Source organism: Stigmatopora argus, chromosome 1 (genome assembly GCF_051989625.1).
Source record: "Stigmatopora argus isolate UIUO_Sarg chromosome 1, RoL_Sarg_1.0, whole genome shotgun sequence".
Lineage (NCBI taxonomy): Eukaryota > Metazoa > Chordata > Actinopteri > Syngnathiformes > Syngnathidae > Stigmatopora > Stigmatopora argus.
This window is the reverse complement of record NC_135387.1, coordinates 9,750,530-9,777,039: the sequence shown is the minus strand read 5'-3', so window position 1 is coordinate 9,777,039 and position 26,510 is coordinate 9,750,530. Positions and strand designations below refer to the sequence as shown.

The window sequence follows — 26,510 nt, the reverse complement described above, 5'->3', positions numbered from 1 at the left end:
TCCTCGAGGAAATGTGAGTTGTATGCCATCTATTATAAGAAGTGATTTTTTTTTTACACATCGCTTCACATCACTGTATTTCTCTTGCGCGCATATAGTTTAGCGTAAAAGAAAATTAACTCTGGGGGTTCAATAGAAAAGTTAGAACTGCTGTCAATCTACAGGTTGTCTCTATTTGTTTGCTGTAGAATGTGTGCCCTGGTACTTTTTAGTGTAAATTACTGAAAGGAAAGTTTCACTCTTCGTCAGGGCTGCTCAATACATCCATTGCGATTTACCAGTAGATCGCTAACCTACTATAGGTAGATCACATGACAATAATAATTGATGCAGACTGTTGGTTTTCTTAGTTTATCTTTAGTATTATTAATTTGACTTGTTTGCCAACAATCACTTTAGCCATGGCGACCCCTTGAGGGCATAACCCAAAGGTCCACCAGCTCACGGGATGAAATCACTCTTATTGGTCAATCATATGCCAGGAACCAATCACACGCCTTATACAAGTGCCTCAGTCATGTTTGCCATGATGTGAAACATACTCTCTTGCACCTGAACATGGAGCAATGCATACTTTTTTGGGGGGGGTGAATACTTTTTTAAACCTCACAATGCACTGGATCCACGAAACGTGAACCACGGATTATCGAGGGATCATTATGTTGGCTCATGCAGTGATGCCATATATATAAACTTACATAACTGCTAAGGGAAAAAAGGTAGATCCCAGGAGCCTGAGTCCTTGAAAAGTAGGCCTTGATGCCTAAAAGTTATGCACCCCTGCTCTATGATGTAGTCCTTCTATGAAGTGTGTTCATTGACATTCAAAATGCACTCATATTACACAGTGACATGATCCTATACAGCAAGCGGCCCGGTGGAGCGAGTGTTTAGCACGTCCGCATCATAGCTCTATGTTCCTGGGTTCAAATCCAGGTCGGTCCACCTGCGTGTAGTTTGCATGTTCTCCCCGGGCCTATGTGGGTTTCTTCCGGGTACTCCGGTTTTCTCCCACATTCCAAAAACATGCATGGTAGGCTGATTGGACACTCTAAATTGCCCCTACATTTTAATTGACATTATGTTAGCAAATTTATTTTCAACCTTTTCCACTTCAGCAATACATTGCTGTCTTCAGCAAAAAAAAAAGGATTTCAAATCCAAAATCCCATGGTCAATTGTGAATTGCATTAGTGATGCAATTCACCCAAATGCAAAATGGAAATGTTTATAAAACCAACAAGGAGCCTTACCTTCACTTCACATTTTTTGTGACAGGACAGCTGACAAGCTGCAAAGAGAAAAGAGAAATATAATTTGGTACATAACCGTAAAATAAATGCAGACCCTGTCATGCTTTTCAATTGTTTTTTATTTTACTTTATTTTTTGTAAAGCTTGATCATAAAAAAATAATAAACTGGATGGAAAACTAAAAGTTCAGTTTGCATTCAAGTATAATTCATTAATAACTCCCACCATGTGTAAATCATTAGAAAGGATTTGGGTGATTTATAATGCACAATATTTGTTGACATTGGAGGGATTCAAAGTTTATCATTCAAGTGTTGCACACTGAAGAAATTAAAAAGTGCAAGGACCACTTTAATCATATGTATATTATCTCACAATCATGACAAATTGATTTTATATAAATACCATACCTGTCAACCTCTGCCGATAACTGCCCTTATAAATGATTACAAAACCTTACAAACACCGTACGACTCGTACGGTGTTTGTAAGGTTTTTTGGGGGTTTGTAAGGGGAATCAATAATCATTTATAAGGGCAGTTATCGGCAGAGGTTGACAGGTATGAAATACTGTATAGTATATGTCACCTACCACTAACAATTGGAAAAGTATGGGGACCATCTTTGCGCAGGGAACACTTGCGCCAATCAGAACGCAGTGTACGGAAGTACAAAAGAAGGATAAGGCAACTCATACGCTCTCTTCCACATTTCCCCATTTTCTCTCCCTGTTCAGCCTCTCTCTACCACCCCACTTTCCCTCTTATCTAGGCTAATTCAGCAGCAGCTGCAGTAGCCGAGCTAATTTTAACAGCAAATCCATAGCCAAAGCCCCAAACCACCCTGATCTCCTACTGCTGGGGCTTAGCGTTTGTCAGCTCGGCATAGTTAGCGCAGAAATTTGCACTTCGACCACAAAAGAATAATAATGTATGTTCCCCCCACCTCCCAAAAATAAAATAAAATCAAAAGGAATATAAAAACAGGTCATGTGAATGGAATCACAACTCGACATGTACAGGAATGGACCAAGATTTCCAGAACATTATCAGCCCACTTTCATTGAGGCATGATAATGTTTCTGGCAGGCGCTGGCAATTTGCTGAACTAAACGGACAAAGTAGGTCGTCAGCTGCAGCAGCCATTTCCAGCGTGACGAAAAAGGCGAGGGATAGGTTGCCACCAGATACATCATCAATTCATTATGTCGGAAGATGGGAGAACACCTACAATAATTTCATAAATAATATAAAAGCCCCATTGAACATAAGCCTTGCTGTTTTAAATGGAATTCACCTTTGCAGATGAGACCCTCCTTTGTGATGGCCTGCTTGCATATATCACAGCTCTTGGCCTTCTTGAATGGCTTCAGCTTGAAGGAGTGTGTGTGGACCCCCTCTAGATCATCTGGCTGAGAAGGAGCAGAGAAGATTGTCTTTACTCAAAAATGTTACTTACACATTCCTCCATTGTCATCTTAACAACATAGCAGTGTTAGGAGCTGTTTACACAGAAACATTCCGATCCAATCCATGGAAATTTTTCCATTCAAGATTTGCGGAAACAACCCGAGAACGGTCGTTCGGTTTATCAATAGTTCTATGCTATACGAGACTGTTTTAATCGTTTCAACGTTAATGCAAATCCTCTATGATTCCATTAATTTTTTTAAACAAGCAATTAATTATGGCCCACAGAGTTTGGAATCAAGACAAGCTTGATTTACAATCTGATAAATCACAAGTTGACTATGGACTGCATGTAGTTACACGCAAATAAAAAAGTTCTGTCGCTTGACAGCACGACCATATATTAGGAGTAGCCAGAGAAAACCCACGCAGGCCCGAAGAGAACATGCAAACTCCACGCAGCCGCCAGCCGGACCACTTTTATTCTAACATTGTAAAAGAATAATAATTGATTAATTTGATATCAAACTCTAAAAACAATATCCAAACTGAAATTAAGAAAGAAAGAAAAAAATTAACATTACTAACAAAAGAAAACCAATTTAAAGCTGCTTGTTGAAATAACATTTCCAATATTGGAATACAAACCTGATGTGACACATCTAAATCTTTCATAATATAATATTAACACGTTTTACTTCGGAAGCCTCACAGTTCTGAGGTCCCGAGTTTGAATCCAGGTTGGTCCTCCTGTGTGGAGTTTGTATGTTCTACCTGGGATTGTATCGGTTTTCTCTGAGTACTGTGGTTTTCTTCCACATTCCAAAAACATGGTTGAACACTCGAAATTGCCCCTATGTATGAGTGTGAGCATGAATGGTTGTCTGTCTCCTCATGCCCTGCAATTGGCTGGCCACCAATTCAGGGTGTCCCCCGCCTTGTGCCTGAAGTCAGCTGGGATAGGCTCCAGCATCTCCTACGACCCTTGTGAGGATAAGCCAGCGATGGGCAAACTATTCCACAAAGGGCCGTAGTGGGTGCAGGTTTTTGTTCCAACCCATAAAAGAGACACCTGTCATGTTCCATCCTCGGGTGCGGAGCGAAGTGGGACCCAGAAGTGCAGGAAGTGGACGGCAATCAGAATGCTGGTGCACAAAACTAAATGCTTTAATCAAAAGTAACAGAAAAGCCATCCAAACATGTGACATAGTGAAATTAATAAAGAAACAAATCTAACGGGGATGATGCATACACACACCGACGGGGAAACGACATGACCGAGTCAGGCTTTAAATACACACACAAGGGGTGATTAAGAATCACACACACCTGGCCACATAAGTGAAGGGGAGACCCGAGGGACACTTTTTTTTAACCAATCTATTGTCCTACAAGTGCAATCAATGGATGGCAGTCAGGTGCTTCTTGTTTTGCGCAAAAATCTCATTGGGTAAACTATGTCCGGATGGAACAAAAACCTACACCCACAACGGCCCTTGAGGATCATTTTGCCTATCCCTGGGATAAGCAGTTCAGAAAATGAATGAAAGTTTTAGTACTCCCTTTTCAAGCAATGAAACTTATACAGAATTTGAGTGGATGTGCTCAGTGTTTCCCTCCACTGAAATTGTTGTTTTTTATGATTAAAGTGAGGCTGAGCAAAAACTCCTGGGCGTAATGTTTTTCATCTCATGAGCTGTCATTTTCCCATCATCGTCTCTCCCTAGACAACCTCTTCAACGAGCAACAGCATCAATACCATTTTCTTTATCTGTTTGTAGTGCCTAAATGAGAAAGGATGAGGTCTGTCAAAACTACAACATTTGGATTTAAAAAACATGTTTACAATGGAGAGCCCTGTAAAACCGCAATAGTTGGATGAAAACTTTTCTTTTTTATTTACACCAGTTTTCCGGCTGGTTGCTATAGCAACAAGTGTCATTCTGTTCAGTTAATTTCTCTGTTGACGTAGGCAGTATCATGCAGCATTTTAAATGGAACACTTTAAAACCTTCCAAGACGCCATCAATCTAATAAAATGCACCACCCCCCAAACAACAACAACTTTGTGTAGCGTGAACCACCCTGAAGAACCCCTAAATAGAAAATTTGAGATTTTTGGTGAGAGATAGAAAATGGATATAGAAGGAGAAGTTAAAAAGCATGCATGAAAAGAAAGTGGATGGCCCACTACTCGAGGACAGAGACAAGGAGAGTAGGTGTTTTTTTTAAGCTTATACACAACTAGCCCACTAAATCAAGCTTCGGTGCTCCTCTCCCTTCGGTGCACTTAGCTAATGAAAAGCAGTGCTACACTACCTCGACCTCACTTAGAGACGAGATTCACTACCACTAGTAAGGCGAGACTGAGGCTGTGAGGCGGGGCGACACACCCAAAGGCACCACTGTGTCCTTCAGCACTCCCTGAATACAAATTAGTGTTGTACTGTTAGAAAGGCAAAAATAAATATGTATGAATTCAATCAATCGGAAAGGATCACACTAGAGTACAGGACTCTGACAGCTGAACAATTGATGACAAAGTCTGCAGCTGAAGAAAAGGTTAAAAATCAGCAGAATGGGAGATGCTTAATTGTGTCTGCTGTTTATTGTTTGAGGAGTCACAGGTTTGCCCCTATTGTGTAAATAAAATCTCCATGAGTATATAAACCTGATATTGGTGAAGCTGGCGGCTGGAAGTGGAAAGAGCATTCTCATCATTTTCTATATCGATGGTAGATGAGGGGAGCAGATGAACAACCAGGTGGTCCTTAAAAAATTGTCCGAAACAGCACCAAACCCAAAGTCACAACACTGCACAGTCAAGCCATCATGAGGAACTACAAACTCCAAAGAAACAAACACATCCTGAAGCAGATGAAGTTCAGCACAACCTTCAAGATTTAAAAAAAGGGAAAGCAGACACACCTGCTTTCAATTTCCACCAGACTGAAATTCTGCATGGAACAAAGGGTGCTTTGTGAGACAGGGACCGAGCCAATGAGTGGGGTAAACACTCCAGTCCATAAATGATGCCGTCCGTATTGCATGAGGAGTAAAAATAATAGCCTGCAATCCCTTGCATGAAAATTGAACCAATATTATGGACTTAATCAAGATGATATCCCCATCTCCACAAACAAATGGTTAATCAAGCTGTCCACAACTGAAAGGATGCTGCTTCTCATTGGCTCTCACACAACTACACTTTGAGATGTAACAGGCTTTGCTCCAATTAAATGAATGATTCTTGAGTATTGGCTCTGTCAATCAAACCTCATCAATCCAAAGGTAAATCAAGAAAGAAGTTTGTTTGAAAAACCCATGTAACAAAACTTTGACACTCTTAAGGCTCAATTACACCACTTACACGACTAATCAAGCTGACTAATTTAACCACCCGCAAAACGTCTTCGACGTGACGGATCTAATCGTAGGCATGGCGCACAAGTACATTTTTTTTAAAGGACAGAACGGACGACCGCGTGAGATTGACGCAATTACCCAGTGCTGTAAAGGAAGTTTAGCACTAATACAAATAAAACTTCCGTTTTCCTTGCAAAATAAAGCACTGTTGTCAACGAGGAATGTAGAATCTGTCCATTCTTTCCATTTTTATGAACAGATAAGATATTTATTTAGCTTTTTAATGAGTTTGTATTTTTTCTCCTACTCCTACGAAATTTAATTGTTTGTTTTGTAATAAAACAGCAAAAAACAAAGGTTGCACTTATCCATCATTTAATCACAAATACCACCCGTTCCTGTGAAACTCTCGTTATTGCGCCTAAATTTGCACATTATGGTAGCAGTCCTCGTGATTTCCTCTATCTGATCGCCACAATGATGACTTTGGCCTACGTTTTCGTAGTCTCGATGCAAACCCTGCCATTGTATTTTCTGGGTTAGAAGTGACTGGATAGGATTGATATTGGTCAAATCCCTGTCACACGATTTAAGGGTGTCATTTTGTAAAATATCAATGCCCATCATGTTGGCTGTATTGGCCCTTATTTGCCATGGTCAGTTTTTTGCCTTGTGAAAGTGTATTTTAGCTACATAATGTATGTATGGCTTTAGAATGTTCCTTTTCTTTTCTACAGTGATGCATCATGGGAGTATAGATAAGTGTACAAGAACATAGATATGAGTTCATGATGTTTTATTAATAACAGCGAATACAGTCAATCCCAGTGGAATAACTCTCTAGGCCCATGGCCAGATTGTAGCTGATGGTGCAGTGAAATGCTGCGTAGTGACAGCTTTGTGCTACCATGATACCATCAACTCTTACAAACTGAAATCAGGGTGCCACATGATCAATACCAGGGGCAGGAAACACACCGATCAATGAGCTGTGATCACGAAGTCACGGCCACTTATAGTTATTAGAGCAAACGCTTATATTCAGTGCTAAAGATTAGGTGGTTGCTAGACAGGGGCATTGCTTTTAATTGGGGATAGTACGGCACATCTGTGGAGTACATTGTTATACACAATGGTCTGAATTTGCACAAGCTATAACAGGAGCCTAATGATGATTTCCAGGTATGCAGTGCAAATACAGACGAATGTGCACCCTCCCCGCAGGCCACCTCTGACCTCTTTGGGCAAAGATCCGACAGATGCCATAAGAAGAAGCTGTGAAGCACGTAGTGTTTATTTGGCGAGCGTGCCGTCCTCTAAGAAGTAGCAATATGTACTCACAAAATCAACCAGTTTGGAAAGTGGAGACAGTTCAGAAGACTGTTAATGTCTTAAGTGTCTGTTAATGTGAGCTGGAGGCAGACAACCTTATTATCAGTGTACAGTTAAGATGATTACAGTTATTCAAGTTGTATAGACAGAATTTTCCACAGAAGGGCACAACTTTGACAATGTCTGGTGTGACCACAAAAATGGCACCTTACCTTTATGTGTTTGTGTTCTAAATGATTAGGCAAAAGCTTTATTGTAAAGTGCTCTTTAAGAGTGCTAAGCATGTCTGCTTTATAGTCCTAAAAATCAGTGCTGTGGCTGTGTTCTCCTTGTATTTGCATGGATAGAAAGCTGTTGATGCAATTTCAAAAAAGCAAGGTTAATTGAATACTCAAAATTATCAATAATGTGAAGCTCCATGTGCATGTGACTAAAATAAGCAGTATAGAAAATGGATGGATTTCATTCATTCATCTTCTGAACCGTCACGGGGGTGGATCCTACCCCAGCTAACAACGGGCAGGAGGCGGGGTAGACCTTGAACTGGTTGCCAGTAAATCGGAGGGCATATATTGACAAACAATAATTGGGGACACCCTGAATTGTTTTATTTCATTTCATACTGGAGCAAAATCTTTCTTATTGCAATTGAGCCTGTCTGGCATTAAAATTGTTTTACTATAGGAGGCATGCCACATTTTATACCAAGGGCCAACTAAACTTTTTTTTTTACACAAATGATGATCAAATACTGCACAAAAGTATAATTTTCAATGTTTTCTTCACTAAACTTATGCTGCTTCGGATGGTCCCAAAGGAGTGAGTTCTGACTGTTCTCTTCAAAAGGCTTGAAGGAACATTAAAGTAACTCTATCAGAACAAACCTGTTTTCTCTATAAATCGGAAACAAATTAACTCGAACTACTGGGATTTTGTTGAGACATCTCATCAATCCATTTTGCAAGGTGTTGAATAATTTCATTCTGTTAATCTACCAAAAGATGTGAATAGCTGTCAACCAATCTGAGGTGTCCCAAATCTACTCCCCGTAGTAGGCTTGAAAAGCCTCCAGTACAACCACGACACTTGTGAGGATAAGCGGAAATGAAAATGAATGAATCTCTCAAATGATCCTCCTTTTCCGCCCCTTATATTTAATTACTTTGATATCTTCGTTATCATTCATGTCATTTTTACTTAAATTTATTTTTACTTTGCTTTGTCTAAAATGATATTCTTGCTTTAAATTATTTGTGTCAATAGAAATCTTAAGTTGTTGTCAGAAATTCTTGATGGGTGACTGATAAGGAGCACATTAGTCGTTCAAGCATGTCTTCAATAGGCCAGAGCTGTACACATCATATACAGACACAAGCAAACAAAACTGGAGGTGTTGCAAAACACTTAAAGTCCAATCAAAGCTTGATTGATTTTCACAGCTCCCCTGGGATTTGGTTAAGTCAATAAGGGACTCTGTTGGACGGCTGACGACATGATAGATCTGGCATAGATGCGAGTCTCAAAGATGCAGCAAAGATGGGAACATTTCAGATATGAAAAGAAGAAAAAAAAATGCTACCTAGCAATGTGCACACTGTAGGAACACTACTTCCGTCAGCCTGCCACATATAATATTCACTCCCTGTGCATGGGCCTGATAAATCATTAATAGCATGTATTTGGGGAGCTTACTAAAAACCAGCATCTTGCACGTCATTCCTGCGTGTTACTCCTCTCAACTTTTCAGGGCCATCACAATGTTCATCTGTATTTCTTGTGAGCCTATTGGCAACTAATGTTGGGTTTTGCCTGACAAAGTCTTTCTTAGCCTTTACACTGCATAGGACATTTTTCACTCTTGCATTTAAGTGGCTCTCTCATTTTACTGCAAAGTAGGGCAGAAGGCTCACTGGCCAACTTACATACCTTGTGTGTATGCCCTGAAAGATAAAAGCAATGAAATTACTTAAATTGAGACAACAACAAATATTTGAAAGAGAAATGTAAGATGTTTGAAAGGTTAGGTAATGAAGATGTTTGAAAGGTTAGGTAATGCGGCTGATTAGAACCAGTTCCAGAGAAGTACCATCACCAAGCAAAAATGTGTAAATCATTGTGGGCAGACCTGCTCAGACCTTTGTGTTCATGTACAACATGAACAACATCATTGTGGTACATGTCCTGCTTCCCATCATACACAGCCAGTCCCACATAGGGGGGAAAGCGAAGCAGATTAAATTATACAAGAGAGAACAGAAATAGCTTTCAGTGCAGCAGCTGCCTGGACACACCAGTGAGAGTCACCACCAAGCAACAACTGGATTAGCCTTTGTCAGAAGATTTTGGAATTCCAAGTTTTTGGAATAACCAATCAGGGCTGAAAATACTGGATAACTATCTAGTATCAAAGTTGCCTTATCATCCAAATGAAAATGCTCTTCTTTCCGCACTTTGACAAATTGATAAGATCATTAGCCTTTCCATCAGCAATCCTAAGCAATAAAAGACCCTAGGACCGAACGAAACGTCTTACCCAAAGCATGCATGAGAGACAGACCCATGTCTTAGCCCGTCCAGCCAGAGCAGAGGGCAGCGACAAAGAAAGGGCGGGCATCCTGACCCAAGAAAACAGAGCTTCCCAGCTCACAGCTCACACAACAAATCCAGAATCTTCACAGATATTCCCAGCAGTGTTCTTTTCGGATCCAATGGCAATTCAGATCCATGGCAGATGTGGGAAGCACATATGGAATGGAACGAACAGTCAGTCTAACACCGTAGGAGCCCCATCCTTCCCATGCTTCGCTCCCTCACTCTCCTTTTCTCAGCCACTTCTGCCATTCGCTTTGTCAACTGCGATTTTAGTCCGCAAAGGGAAAAAAGGGGAAAGTGGGCCAGGAGATGTTATGTTTCTCCCTCCCTGATCTTATTAGACTGTCTCAAGGTCCACTCCCCTCCTCCTCAACTACTCTAATAACCTCACCTTGCTCCATTCACAAACCAAAATGGAACAAATTATTGTGGCAGACAGATGTTTAATTTACAAGCTCACATGATTTCCATCCCCCGCACTAAGGGTGTCGGCAGTTAAATAGAGGTGACAGAAGTGACAGCTTTACTGCACCTAAACTTAAAACTAATGTACACAATTTTTGCAGACCAAACCTTGTGAGCAAATACTCTGCATTGAGCTACAACTTGAGTGCATGTATATTCATACTTGCACATGTACTATGTCTAAATATATATACCTATATAAAAAAATCAAGAGTGTTTCTGTGAGGGCCCGTCTTCTGAATGTCAATAAAAAGCCAAATAATGAATCAACATTGTATCAATAAGCAAATAACATCAGAGAACGGTTAGATCCATAAAGGGCTGAGAGCCGATTCATTTTGAGAAAACACCGTCTATTGATCGCGGCTGCACTTCATCATTTGCACTGTAACAGTTACCTCGGTCCAGAGGTGAACCTGACACATAATCTGTGTGTGTATTTGTGTGGGGGTGTGCATGCCTAATTGTGTATTCTATACACTCCAAACATGACAGCAACTAAGAGGAAACCTTGTCAAAGCTAATGACGATGCGGAAATGAATTGGAGTTTACTTGCGATACTTGACAGCCATTAGTTTTTTGTTTTTTTAGCAAAACATTATATTCTGGCTTGCTAGCAGCCTCTAGTGGCCTATAGCAAACTCTCAGAGGGTCTGTGCAGTGGTAAAATTGCCAGCACACAGCTGGATATTTTCCATACAAAATTTTACAATGAAACTATAACTTGTTTTGAAAAGGAATGACACTAAGTGTTAGATAGTTCAAAACTGGCAGAACCTCGAGACACGGATCTGCTTTAAAATGACCATCAAGAGCCTCACACAGCACAAGCAACAGAAGATTTGATGAAGGAAACTTTCTTCAATGGCTATGTCTTTGACCTTTCCTCAACTTTGTAGACCATGCTATTGACTTACTGGAGAATAAGGTGAAAGCTACACAAATAAACAACATGCTAGGGTTGGCAGAAGGGGCAAAAAAAAAAGAACACAGCCAATTTCTTTCAATGATTAAAAAAATAGAAGGATTTGTGATCGCCTTGCAACCACTACTTGATAAATCACTAAGATAGCATCCAGTAAAGTGCAACCTTAGAAGATCCCTTATCAAGTGACATTTTAAAAAGTTTAAAAAACTCCTGAGTGGTTATCAAGGGTAAATTTCATGACATTCTTTTATTTAAACTAAACGTCTACCAATAAATGTTGATTCTTTTAAAGAATACTACTTCTTTGTACTTGTAAATTATGTCATGAAAAAAAACAAGAAAGAAAAAGGTTATGATTTTAAATGAAAAGCTCAAACCCGAATGTTAGGCGGCCCACGTTGGCCTCACAGTTCTTGGGTCATGGGTTCTATGCCAATGTATGGAGTTTGCATGATCTCCCCGGGTTTGTGTGGGTTTTCTCCGGGCACTCTGTTTTCCTCCCACATCCCAAAAAACATGCAGGGTAGACTGGTGGAACACTCTAAATTGCCCCTAGGTATAAGCGCGAGTGTGAATGATTGTCCATCTCCTTGTGGCCTGTGATTGGCTGGCCATTGATTTAGGATGTCCCCTGTCTGCTGCCCATAGTTAGGTGGGAAAGGCTCCATAACCCCCCCACCCCACGACCCCTGTGAGGACAAGTGATTCAGAAAATGAATGAATGAACCCAAATGTTAGAGAAGAGAAACAAGATGATTTGACGGTACGAAAATGAACAGAAAGCACTCCAGAAGTATGCGCTACCATGGTGTCACTATAGCAACGGAAAAACCTCTGCACATCATCGGTCCTCCACCTAACCCCCCATCCCCCCCTCCCCCCTGTCTCCCTGTTACGCCATCTCCTGCCATAACCCAGGCCTGGGACCGTGTGAGTTTGGTTGCCATGGAAACTGAACAGCTCACAGTAGTCCTCGGAGGGGAAGACACAGAGCCTTACCTCTCCACTTTCACCTCCCAGTCAGTCACATGATGAGCTCTGGCACTGCAGCTGGAGCCATCAAACTAGACTAGAGGGAGGGGGCTAGGAGTGTTACATCATTGCACCCAATTTTTATTGCACTCCCGAACACATGAATTATATGAAAAGTGTAGCACTTAGAATATTCAGGTTTGATGAAAATGGCCAACTGCCGACCAATTTCAGCTTGCACACTTGTACAAGAGCTGCTCATCAAACCAGCCAAGTCCTCATGCAAAACATTTATACAGACACACCAATACACACACACACACAGACGCGCTGGGATTGAGCACGGGTATAGAGATAAGGAGCTGCGGCAATTGAGTGTGTGGGGGGAGTCGGGGGGTGGGGGGGGATTTGGGGAAGCTTGGATTTGGTGCTAGTAGGAGGGTGTTGGGGCTGGTTGTGATGGGCGGCTGCAGCAAAACACACTACAGTCCATCACTCTGTATTCATATTTAAAATCTTACATATATTTAAAGTTGAAAATCTTTGTATTGAATAACATCAAACCATACTGCAAAATTAACCAGACGACTGAAATAGGGAGGGAACGAGGATCATTTATTCTCACAAGGGAAAACAAACATTTCTTTTTGTGATGCTTTTTCTGATAGAATTAGCTCAAAGTCAGGTAAGTCTGCAACTTTAAGAATGTGAATGGCAAAAATGCTATTTGGCAACTAAACTTCAACACATTATCAACCTACGTCACACAAAAAGCCAAAAGGTTGTGCATGTTTAGAACGTGCACAGAGCCTAAACCATTCCATCAACTCCTTCTCGCCTTTATCACTCAAGCATGTGTTCCATGGCAAAACATGAACTTCACGGTCTTCTACCAGCAGCATGACAGGAAATGCAGATGATAGCGGACTGCAATTTGTGATTGAAAGGTGACCCTGTTCATCGAGTTTGTCCATTGTCAAGTTGGTGACAATGAGTAGCAAACCCAGGTGGCAAATGCAAAATTTGAGCCTCTTTATATGGAGCAGCAGCCTGGTGATCATGTTTAAAATGTAACACTGACCTTGAATCAGCACTCAGAGGGACCATCATAATCTGAGGTTCCTGCATGAAAACCCCCCGGCCCCAAAACGCTTTCAAATAATTCGCATGTTTTGGTCAAGCTTTGCCATATGCATTTAATGGAGTTTCATTAAGATAATGTGCCCATGTTTTCTGGACGGTTTATTGCCTTTTGGCAAGACGTGAATGATGATGAGTGGAAGCCAATGAGCAGTTTGCAAAGGAAAGGGTCTTCTAATCATCCAATCCCTCAAATCCCTCCTCAGCCTTGGAGGAGTCTTACCTTGTCTTGCTTGAACCCCCGCAGTGGAAAGAAGCACGCGAAGAGGAACTTGCCCCAGCTGATGACGGCAGCTAGGCACCAGTTGAGGCGAGCCATGCCTGCGTTTGTTCCTTCTGGTCTGCGAGCCCCTAATTTCCGGCTCGGCTCCAAGGAAGGATCCTGTAACCCTCCACGAAAAAGACAATGTCAAAATTTATAAAATAATGCACACAAGCAGTACTTTTTTAGTCCAAGCCCAATATCCAAAATCATTATATGGTTTTCCATCTCATCAAATTTGGACTATCTGTCTCGTTGTGGGACTGCAAATTCCCGATCTGCCTTGAAAACAAGAGGGGGGTCTGTGTATAGCTACTAAAATTCCCAAAATCGGCAAGATCCCTTGGTTTGTTGATTTGGAACAACCTGAAGCTGTAAAAAATGTCTTCCTGTCTATCCATCCATCAAAGGGTCTTTCTGTCTCCCAAGCCAGTCAACATCTATCTAAATGCCATAAGCATCGGCGGCTGCATAATGCAAATAATCCACCGCTAATCGACTGCACTGTTATACACCTATATAAGCATGCCCCGCACTCACTGTCTTCTTCCTCACACACACTGCATTCGCCTTGGGCAAAAGAAAAAAAAATGCTGTCCTAGCACATACATCCACAGGCTGAAGAGCCCCCCTCTCATCGCACGGCTCCCCTCTAGGCTCAGGATTCCCGGTGCGTTTCGTTCTCACAGTTACACGTTGCTGCTCTCCCTCTCTTCTTTTCTCTCTTTCTCTCTCTAACACACACACAGACACACACACATGCAGTGATGCTGCAGCACTTACTCAGCTAGCAAGGGGAGGGGGTTGGATGGGAGCAAAAAAGTGTGTATGGAAAATGGGGGTGTATTGGGAATCGAAGCAATGGTAGAAAAGGGGAAACAGATTGATTTAAAATGAGGAATAATAAAGCAAGTGTTTACGGTGGATACTTTGTATTTGAGAGTGCAGCTGAAAAGATGACGCACATGAATGGGGGTTATACGTGAAGTAATGATGGAATGACAAGAAAGAGTGAAAGGATGAGTCAAGATGGAGGGGAGACATCAGGGCAAGAGGCATGACAAAAAAAAATACAGGCGGGAAGAGAAGGTTTGGAGAGCGGCGAGAACCGATGAAAACAGACATACGCCAATATGCGCAATGTGCACACAGACAGACGGTGGGTGCATGGTGGTGTGTGAGCAGAATTGGGTTAAATGGGAAGGAGTGAGAAAGGGCTGTTGAATCATTGTCTTGGTTGATTGTTCATTGTCTTGGTCGCTCTTTGAAACACTCACTCGCAAACTTTCAGTGGCACACACAAACACGCGCAACCAGAGGACTGCAGGTGGTGCACAGGCTCGTTGACTGGCGCTGCAGTCTCTCTACGCTTCAGTAGGAGCACATTTTCACTGCAGAATGCTTTTCTCACCCCCCTTTCCCAGCCCGACCCAGTGCACCACCGCCGGCGCCGCCACCACACCAACGCAATCACAACACATCAAAGCAGTGAGCAAGGCAGAAACAAAGGTGCATGGAGGACCACAACTAGCCTGCAGAGAGATGTGAAATGTGTGGGAGGCTTAGGTACTAGGGGAAAAAGCCCATATGGAAACAATGTGGAAATAAAACTATTTTTTGTCCTGGCATCAGGAAGACAGCTTGAACTAATGTGCATTCTGCCACTTAAAACAGGTCACAATAAAGGGACAATACTAATAGAAGTACATATTAAGCCTCTACGCTTTCCCCAAATTGTCCATCTTACAAAAGACTGGACTAGCCCACTTATTACTACTATAGCACACTTTGGCCTGTCCCGTGAGGGGTGGTCACAGCGAATGCATTTTTTCCACTTCACCCTGTCCTTTGCATCATCGTCCGCTACACCAGCCATTTTCATGTCCTCCCTAACTACATCCCTGCATCTTTTCTGAGGTGGACCTCTAGCCCCCTAGTCCAAACCATCGAAGTTTGGTCTCTCTGACCTTCTCTCCAAAATGTCTAACCTTCACTGTCCATCCTACAGTCTCACTTCTAATCCTCAGCTCATCTAATCTCGATCTCCGCTACTTCTACATCCACCTCCTTGTTTTCTCAGAGTTACTGTCTCTAAGGCATACATCATGGCTGAAGACATTTCCCTTCATCGCCGCTGATACTCTCCTATCACAGAACACAGCTGCGTATTCTGTGTTTTTAGGGCTTTTAAAGAGCTTTTTTATCCTTTATTTTTACATTTTATTGTCTCTTAAGCCTTTCCTATTCCTGCATCCTCACCCTCACCAAGCAGACTGAAAGACCAAGAATAAAGTTATCCAATCCAATCCAATCCAATACTTTCTTCTTGGTCTTCCAGTCTGCTTGGGCACGGTTATCTTCCATTCAACATTCTCTATCCGCTTGCACTGTTGACCCTAGATCAGGGGTGGGCAAACTATTCCACAAAGGGCCGCAGTGGGTGGAGGTTTTCATTCCATCCCATTGAGAGGGCACCTTTTCACCAATCTGGTGTCCTACAAGTGCAATCAGTGGATTGCAGTCAGGTGCTTCTTGTTTTATGCAGAAATCTCATTGGATAAACTGTCTGTGCTATATTGGTTGGAACAAAAACCTGCACCCACAGTGGCCCTCGAGGACCGGTTTGCCCATCCCTGCCCTAGATACTTAAAGTCCTCTACTTTCTTGTACAAGGAGCTATTCAACTTGATTCATCAAAATTACTGCAGTGTTTCAAAGGATGTCACTTGCCTTAAAATGTAACTTAAATACCACTTTGTGGGCTGTAGAATAAGTAATTTCCTCTACAAATCGGTGAGTACAGTTGCTCTATCACTTTTGCCCTTGTAGTGTGTTACGATGATTATAAAATCAAAGGGTGATGAAGGCGATGAACAAATAAGTAACTTTTATGATTGTCCTTAAATTTATATGAACCAATGGAAGATATATTACCCCAAATACTACTGCTGGATATCCTTAGAGACCAAATTGCCAAGGTACTCACCACTCACTTGGCAATGTGCTGATCATTCTCATTAAGCAAGAGCAACTTGCATAATCACTGCTGACTTCCATTGAATGGCCTGTCATACTGTCCATCCATGAGTAGATAGAATGTGAAAAAAGGAAGGTTGACAAAAAGTATTTTTTTAAATCAATAGCAGCATGTCTTTGCCATGTTAAGTCATTCTTCACTGGATTAAGGTTTCAGACAATTGCTGGTGTCTATTTGCTCTGCATTATTATTTTTAGATTCATCTGTTACTTGCAGTGCTGCCAGATTGGACAGAGTCCCACCCAACTGGGCTATCACAAAGATGCGGGGCAGGAGAGAATATCCATTGGGCAGGTTGATAACAATTGTGCTACTTTTGATGAAATTTGGCAGTATTGGAAAGAAACATTTCAAATAGTTTTATAGTTGAACTTGTAAGTTTACATTTTGAAGTATAGTTATCTTGCTTGCTTACAGAAGCATCTTTGCTCAAATTATAAAAGACTACTGCAATCCCATCACAACATGTGAGCTGTGAATTGCATTTAATTTCTGATTTGTGAGTACAATACAATGTGAAATTAAACAAAGTAATTTCTAAAAAAAATGACAATATTAAAAGGTGTTAGATCAGGGGGGGCCAAGTCCAGGCCTCGAGAGGCCCTATCCGGTCTGTTTTCCATATCTCCCTCCACCAACACACCTGAATCAAATAATCTGGATCGGTATCAAGATTTCGGACATCTTGCTGATGAGTTGATGAGAGGAGAGGAGGCAGATATGGAAAAAAGACTGGATCGGGGCTCTCGAGGACTGGAGTTGGCCACCCCTGAATATCCAATAAACCATCAGATGGTTTATTGGGTATTCTGTTGCATTTTCTCATGACAGTGGGACTTGCTTCTGCTTATGATCCCAATCTTAAATGCTCCTAATTTCCACTTTATGTGCTAGCCCCCCATTAGAAATTCCATTGAGGAAACGAGGATATTGCCAGAGAAGTTTGGCAGAAGGACGTTCATGTTTATAGAAATAAGACAATCTTTTTTTTTTTTTTACAATCCTCATCTAATTAAGCCAGCAACTATGGATGATGTTACATCATTGAAGCGAGTCAAAATGGTCTCAAATCAATTGTCTGCTTTGTGCAATTATTACTTCACCCCGACAAAAATGATCAATAATTGAACAGAAATGATACAGTAACCACAAAATATCAAGTTCATTCTTTATATCTCATCTCATTTTCTAAACTGCTTTATCCTCATTAGGGTCACGGAGGTGCTGGAGCAAATCCCAGCTGTATCCGGGCCAGAGGCAGGGAGACACCCTGAATCGGTGGCCAGCCGATCGCGGGGCACGAGAAGACGGACAACCATGCACACTCACACCCATACCTAGGCGGAATTTAGAGTGTCCAATCATCCTACCATGCATGTTTTTGGAATGTGGGAGGAAACCGGAGTACCCGAAGGAAACCTACGCAGGCCCTGCGAGAACATGCAAACTCCACACAGGTGGAGGTGACCTGGATTTGAACCCAGGACCCCAGAGCTGTGAGGCCCTCCATTTCGACATATTCCTCAAAATCAGTGGTGCTCAAACTTTTTTTGCTCAAAGATCTACTTTTCAAGGAGCCAACTTTAAGCGACCTACCCTTTATTTCCGGGCCAATGACAAAGCTCAGCAGTTACTATGTCTGCTGATGCCAGTAAAAATCCAAAGTAGTGTAGGCAGGTAGTAATCATGCTTGGACACGCGATGACACTGTTTCCCAGCTCAAGTCCCATATCAAATGTGATTTATTTTGATGCTTTGGCTTGATTGAATTGGACTTGCTTCTCATATCATCTGTACATTTTGCTTGATTGATTTGAATTGCTGAACTTCTTCTGTATCATAGCTGTACATAATTATATACACGTTTGCTGTGCTATGTGTGTAACTGAAAATTTCCTTTCTCATCTAACCCGTTTTTCAAAAGAGAATTTTTATAGCGCAACAACTGTCTTTTGCTTCTTGTTCTTTACATTTCAACTGATATTAAGTTCATTTCAAATTTAATGAATGCTATGGCGTAACTTTTGATGATCTCGATCGGTTGATTTCACCATCGAGGAGCTACAGTACTTTCACTGAGGATACATCAGACTCTGATGTATCCTCAGTGAAAGTACTGTAGTTCCTCTGATGATCAGAGGGTTATCAATTTTAGACAGACCAACATATGTACCTCCTTACCCCTCAATGAGTGTTTAGGAGTGCTTAAGATGCTGCCTAATATTGTAAAATGACAACAACATCCAGGTTCATTTCAATGTTTTGAGGAATGTTTTAAATTAGACCCTTGAGATGAACAATATTGACTTAAAAAAAAAAATCGGACTGGCCTGGAATCAGCTGGGATAGGCTCCAGCACCCCCCGTGACCCTAGTGAGGATAAAGCGGTTCAGATAATGAGAGATGAGTTTTACAGTGTGGCTGGGCTTTATAATCAGGCACCTCTGGTTAATAGATTTTTTTTCCCAATAACTATCGTGAAAAATGCTTAATAATTCAAATCTGATTTTACCTGTATAAATGTTAAAGACGCCTAGCACGTCTGCCGCACAGTTGTGGGGTCAAGGGTTCGATCCCAAGTTGCTACTCACTGCGTGGAGTTTGCATGTTCTCCCTGGGCTTGCATGGGTTTTATCTGGGTACTTGGGTTTCCTCCCACACCCCCAAAACATGCAGAGTAGGCTGGTTGAACACTCTAAATTTCCCCAAGGTATGCATGTGTGAGCGTGACTGCTTTCGTCTCCTTGAGCCCAGCGATCGGCTGGCCAATTCATGGTGTCACCTGCCTAGTGCCCATTGTTGGTTGGGATAGGCTCCAGCACCCCTTATGAGGATAAGCAGCTCAGAAAATGAATGAATGAAAATGTAACCGATACCAGAGGTGGTGCAGTGACATATCTAGGTATTTATGAATAGAGAAAACACTAAATGTTTTGGTGATCTCCTGTCCTCTAACATAGGATTGGCTAACACACAGGTTTCCAATTCGCTCCTCAAGGGTTGCAGTGGGTGCAGATTTTCATTCAACTGAAGAAGAGGATACATTTCACTAATTTGGTGTCTTAAAAGTGGCATCGTTGATTGGCGTCAGGTGCTACTAGTTTCAGAAGTAACCTCATTGGTTAAGATGCAGTGGCGGTCCGTGTATTTCCTAGAGACGCCTTCAGCAAAAACTATTTGATGGCTATAAAACCTCTACTGCAGCTACAGCTGTGACACATAAAAAATAATCAATAATAACCTCATACAATTGAAATATTTTTTTACTCACCAAAATCCTTTTTAATTGTACACAATATCCATCCTCACTTCTTTCTTCCTTCTTTTCTATCGCCATCGAAACTAATGCTGAAAGTCGAGCCTGTCATGTCGTATTTCTGGCATACGTTTTTATTCGATTTAGTGCTGTAAATGTTCGTTCCCGGTTGTGACAGGCTTGCTTGCTTTGGAGTTGTCCGACCTTTCTTAATGATGTCCAGCTTTTTTTTCTTGAAAAGTCCGTCTTTAAAATGGCTTTAAATAAACACAACAATATATTTGCTTGTGCAGCTCGCTCCAGATACAGTTAGGTAGCGCTGGCTAGTCCACTCTATCACTAGCCAATCATAGTTGGTGAAAGCGATGACGTATCCCTACGCCTGCGAGAAGGCATTGTGGTGTTGCCAACTCGAAATCTGATTGGTTAAAGCAACAGTCTTATCGACGCTTGTTTAATACAGCAGAGCTTGTAGAACTGATTGTGAAGGCCTTGAGGCAGATTTCTGACCCTGGCAACAAATAATGGCTGAAATGTAATTGGTTAAATGCTTCAATATGAAAACACACATCTGGAAACAGTGCAACCAGGGGGAAAAGCAATGAAAGGAAGCTAACAGACAATTTGGAATTATTTAGTATTCATGGACAAAATATAATTAACATCAGTCTGTGATTCAGATATTTCTTAGGCCAGCAGAGAAGGCCTTGAAGGCCCTGACGGCACACCACTGTTAAAATGTCTGTGCTGGATCAGTTGGAACAAACACCACTGCTGCCCTTTGTGGAATAGTTTGGACACCCCTAGGCTAACACTGTGAAAGCCAGACCATTTGCTACCCACCCACACACCACTCCATTCCTGCTTTGGCATCCAATTCATATTCTGGGCACAGAGTGTGTACTATATGGAGCAGACACCAGATTAGGTCCCATCTCACACCTCATCATTCACTAATATGCTGACTCATCTGTTTTACACTTCTATCCTGCACATTCTGTCATTCTTTACTTTTTAAATTTCACTCCAACCTTTTCTTTGCTCTGTTTGTCCTTCTTTCTCTGCATCTTCCCTCCTCAGTTTAGACGTTGCCTGCAGCCCTGCATCTATAATAATAACATACATACATTTACTTTTCTAAGAAATAAAATAGTACAAGAAATTCAATCTGGAAAATCATTTTTTTTTAAAACATAATTAGTACTGTCTAGTTTTAATTTCTGCCCAAGTACGCTAAATTGGATTGAATAATACATATCTGTAAGATCACAGTGTGTCAGGATACAAAACAAAAGATCACGAAGAATCTCTCTTTTAGCACCATTAACTACTATTATAAATACTAAATCTATGAACAAGAATAATAGTCGTGGGGTACCGCAGGCGTCAGTGCTCGGTCTACTGCTCTTCAGTCTTTTCATAAATGATCTGCCAAGCTGTTGTGCTTCGATTGTCACCTGCCAAATGTACGTCAATGATACTGTTCTGTATGTCCATATGAAAGATACAAGAACTGACAAATGCAATGACAAGCATGCATAACTGGCTTGAAAATTCCCAACTGTATTTAAACATATCTAAGTGCGACAACTGACAGTGATCCCAACGTTTTTATCCAAGGTAAAACAATCAATGTAGTCCAAGAATTTAAATACCTCAGAATGACTTTTGACTCACGAACTTCTCTTTAAATGACAGATATAAAAACTATCTGAATAGAATTAAGAACACTTCATTAGTACAATTTTAGATTTGAAACAATATAACTCCTGTGTCAGCAAAACTGTATTTTGACACACATCTTACTGCCTAACAAGTTAGTCATCGGTCTGCAAGACAACACTAAAACCAGTTGAAACAGTTTATAAGCAAGCTCTGAAAGTATTGGACAGAAAACCAAAAATGTACCATCACTGTCGGATATTAAAAAACATGAACACCTGAACTAGGACAATACTGTTAAATACGCTGATGCCATCTTGGTTTACAAAATCTTCCAGCTCAAAGCTCTTCCTCCATTGCAAAAATGTGGAAAAAAAATAAATCCCAACAGATCAACAAGAGCTGGTTCCAGAGGTGAGTGTTTTGTTCCTTTCAGTCAGAGTACATTTAGCCAGATCGCCTTCTCTTTTTGTGCCTCACGTACCTGAAACTCAAGCCTAAATACTGTGCATGAGCATCAGTCTCTGAACCTCTTCACCAATCACCTTAAAGCCTGGCTGCTGGATGAACAACATTGTTTTCACAACATTGCGTAGATCCGCACTATTTGTGTATGTCTCATCATTTCTATGCAGCTTTCTAGTCTTTGTCCATTTTTCCCCTAAATTTACCTTATTGATTTTATCTTGTGTTTTTAACATCAACTTGCCCAAGGGACTAAAGATGGAAATTAGCCTTTGGCTATAATCTTACATATATTTACATGCATATTTTCATTAATATGTATTGTCCCTTCATTAAATAAACCAAACTCAAACACTGGTGAGAATTTTTTAGACCATTACGTCTGCATTTGTCTGATCCATGTAAAGGCACAAAGCGACAGAAGTGACCCCAGAGGCTTGCAATCAATGATTCTGTCTATTCGCCAAATGTACTTTGATCACAAACTTAATGGAACTGGATCATTGGATCTGAGTTATCCACATGCATCCCTGGCTAAAGCTGGCGATGTTGCAAGTGATGTGTGGGTCTGAATAAAGGCTCTCCCCAGAGTGGTCCATGGCTCGTCTCTGCTGGGATAAACCTCCAGGTGACAGCTTTGTCTTTAGCGAGGCTAAATTATGTGAGGGGACGGGAGATGCACTTAAAGCGGAGAACCATGAGTGGTGACACATCCATGGCCGGTTGCCAAGGTAAACTCACTTATCCAGCTGGGCCTCTCCACCTAGCCCACTTCAGGGACATCTTGTCGTTTCTTGGAGACCCAAGAGAGGAAAAGATCATGAAACATTGTGGAGAACACCACAAGTAATTTTGTTTTTTTCATATTTGTTGAAATTTGGATAGCTGACTGCCAAAAGAATAACATAGACTTACGAATATCATCCTACCCAAGTACAGTACATCTTTATTTAATTTAAAATTAGTATCTTATGATTCTATTGGTTCGTCGTGACAACTTCTGAGGGGATAAGCTGCTCACCCACCACTACTAGCATCGCTACACTATTGAAGCAGAATGAAGCATTACAAGCGATGACTCCTTGGCATGGCATCTCTGTACTGAACGACAAGGTGGAAAGACTATTACTGCTCTGGAGTTCTATCTAATGCTAAATTGTTTGGAATTCATAATTTGAAGTTGGGGGCCCTGGCGGCTGAGTGGTTAGTTTTATTATTTTCTAGTTTTATGTGTTTCTCACATCTTTCATACAGAATTGGAACACTCGGATCATTTTTAAAAGGTTTAGTTGGTATTATTATTATTATTTTTGATGACTGTGGAACGAATTAGCGAATTTACATATAAAGTATTGCTCTACTTACGAAAAATCCAAGTTACGAAACAAGTTCTGGAACTGATTAATAGTAGAGGTACAACTGCATGCTTATTTGAAAGGACCCGGTAGTAGTGCAGTGGTCTGAATGCCCTGCTGCTGTTGTGGTGGCCCGGGTTTTATTCCCATATGGTCATAACTCCCTATACAGTATGTCCTTTTTGTCACCTTAACTGTCTTGCACCAATGAGATAGACAAGGTTGGCTGATGGTGGTAATGTCGCAGAAAGCTGCAGGTTATCAGCAATCCACCTAGCCCCTGATAAGCTCCAACTGGCATCAGCCAGACAACAGCAACGAGCTGCGCCTCAACAGTTATCGCCACGATCAGCTGCTGTGCTGGGCCAAATTAAAATCGACCCCCAACTTAACTCCGCACCTTTAAATCTTACCCATGCCGCATCTTTTGCTGCCAACAAAAGGCTGTGGCACGGAGCTGGCTACCTGGCTGTAAATACATGTGATGTGAAATTAAACATGCTTAACTACACTTAACTATCTGTTAGTGTCATTGCCAATGTCACGGGACAGTTTGGTATGTGTGAAATGAAAATAATCCCTTAAAGGCCTTTCACACTAAGTCATTGTCCAACTGGTCACAACAGCAGGAGAATATGTGTGACTCTAGAATGAGCCGGAGCCGAAAGGCACACTCTCTCCCTTTGCATCCGAACATTGAATGCTAGCCTGCTTCCTGCTGCTGACTTGGCTGTTCTCCAGTAGAGTTTGTGGCATGCATTTAGTTCTGCAAATGTTGCTACCTATGTAGGTTAAAGACCCCCTAGTGGTCAACAAACACACTCGCGCCAAGGGAGACATCTCAAGGTTAAAGCAGATCATAAAGCAGGAAAGGTTGCTGCCAACAACTGAAAAGAAAACACCAAAGCCAAAATGGTGGTGAAAGAGTTTTATATCCGTTAGCAGAATTAATCACCTCATTCTGTCTGCTGTGCTCAGAAATCTGTAGCGCCCTCATTCCCTGAATGGGCCAAGCGATCAATCGAGCGACCTACCCTTTCTAATTATATGCGTTGATCACCAATCACAGGCTTGGACTTGGATGCAAAGTGATGCTGCACTTCTAGGCAAAAGTGACAGCAAGACTCCATCTAGTTGATCCAAAAAGCTCCGTCAGGAGTGACTTCTGGTACTAGGCCAATCCACTGCCCTCTAGATGAAGATGGAAGAGAAGATGGATAGCAAACATAATGTCCTGGAATACAGACTAATATTTTATCATATTCCATAGTTGGGGGTCATTTTGAAATGACCTTCCAGCAGCTCAAAAATGTTAAGCAACAAGTGATTTGCAAAAGAAGGCGAGAAGAGGTAAATTCCTTTGTTCATTGCTTTGCTTTGAAATCATTATATAAAATTTTTTATCAAGGTGTTCTTCAGCCTGCAGAATGTGCCTACTTTAGAAACCACAATAACTCATTTTATATTCGCTTAAGCCTTAAGGCTTTGAGTTGCGATTTTGCACAAGAGGTAGCAATATAGGTAGGTGGTAGTACTGCTAATGTATAGTGAAAAATTACGGGGACTGACAGAGAGAGTGAATGTGTTTCTCCTGAGGGATTTATAGGAAATGAATCACTCTGAAGGCCTTTTGTATCAAATGGGACACAACTTGAGGCATCCTGGCACAACCCTTAAGGGGCGGTAAAACACAGGAAAATAATATAGACATACAGTTGTGGTCAAAAGTTTACATACACTTGTGAAGAACATAATGTCATGGCTCTCTTGAGTTTCCAGTTATTTCTACAACTCTGATTTTTCTCTGATAGAGTGATTGGTTCTACCTGCATGGCATCGATATCTAAAGATACTTCTTTGTTACAAAAACATTCATGAAGTTTGGTTCTTTTATGACTATTATGGGTTAACAGAAAAAGTGATCAAATCTGCTGGGTCAAAAATATACATACAGCAACACGAATTAGTAATTTTGTGACTTAGAAAGTTGTGTCAGTGAAATGAACTTCATAGCATGGCCTCTTAACTTCTTGTGAGTGATTATGAGTGACTACAGCTGGTGACTTCTCTGAGGCCATTTAAATAGGACTCATTGGATGCAAACGCCCATAAACACTACAATGGGAAAGTCAAAGGCGCTCAGCATGGATCTGAAAAAGCGAATCCTTGACTTGAAAAAGTCAGGAAAGTCACTTGGAGCCATTTCAAAGCAGCTGCAGGTCCCAAGAGCAAAAGTGCAAACAATTGTTTGTAAGTATAACGTGCATGGCATTGTTTTGTCACTGCCACGATCAGGAAGAAAACTTAAGCTATCACCTGCTGCTGAGAGAAAATTGGTCAGGGGGGTGAAGCTTCAACCGAGAATCACCAAAAAGATCTGCCAAGAATTAGAAGCTGCTGGAACACAGGTGTCAGTGTCCACAGTCAAGCGTGTTTTGCATCTCCATGGACTGAGAGGCTGCCGTGCAAGAAGGAAGCCCTTGCTCCAAAAGCGGCACCTTAAGGCTTGACTGAAGTTTGCTGCTGACCACATGGACAAAGATAAGACCTTCTGGAGGAAAGTTCTGTGGTCAGACGAAACAAAAATTGAGCTGTTTGGCCACAATGCCCAGCAATATGTTTGGAGGAGAAAAGGTGAAGCCTTTAACCCCAAGTAAACCATGCCTACCGTCAAGCACGGTGATGGTAGTATTATGCTGTGGGGCTGTTTTTGCTGCCAATGGAACTGGTGCTTTACGGAGAGTAAATGGAATAATGAAGACGGAGGATTACCTTCAAATTCTTCAAAACAACCTAAAGTCATCAGCCCGAAGATTGGGTCTTGGGCCCAGTTGGGTGTTCCAACAGGACAATGACCCCAAACACACATCAAAAGAGGTAATGGAATGGCTAAATCAGGCTAGAATTAAGGTTTTCAAATGGCCTTCCCAAAGTCCTGACTTAAACCCCATTGAGAACTTGTGGACAATGCTGAAGAAACAAGACCATGTCAGAAAGCCATCAAATTTAACAGAA

The 26,510-nt window shown here is 41.4% G+C and overlaps 1 protein-coding gene across 7 annotated transcripts in view; it reads right to left on the bottom strand.

Annotated features, from left to right (window-relative positions):
* tns1a (tensin 1a) overlaps positions 1 to 14,440 on the bottom strand; it is a 46,255-nt gene extending 31,815 nt beyond the window's left edge. For 2 of the 7 annotated variants that reach the window (XM_077595057.1, XM_077595037.1), the window contains exons 1-3: positions 13,682 to 14,440; positions 2,550 to 2,664; positions 1,254 to 1,291 (exon numbers count right to left, since the gene is read on the bottom strand). In XM_077595057.1, coding sequence (XP_077451183.1) covers positions 1,254 to 1,291; positions 2,550 to 2,664; positions 13,682 to 13,777 — 249 coding nt within the window. In that variant the 5' untranslated portion in view covers positions 13,778 to 14,440. Of the gene's footprint in view, positions 1 to 1,253; positions 1,292 to 2,549; positions 2,665 to 9,893; positions 10,182 to 13,681 lie in introns of those variants that run through there. The other 5 variants (XM_077595027.1, XM_077595011.1, XM_077595019.1 and 2 more) reach the window with 5 other exon arrangements.
* Positions 14,441 to 26,510: the final 12,070 nt, after the last annotated feature.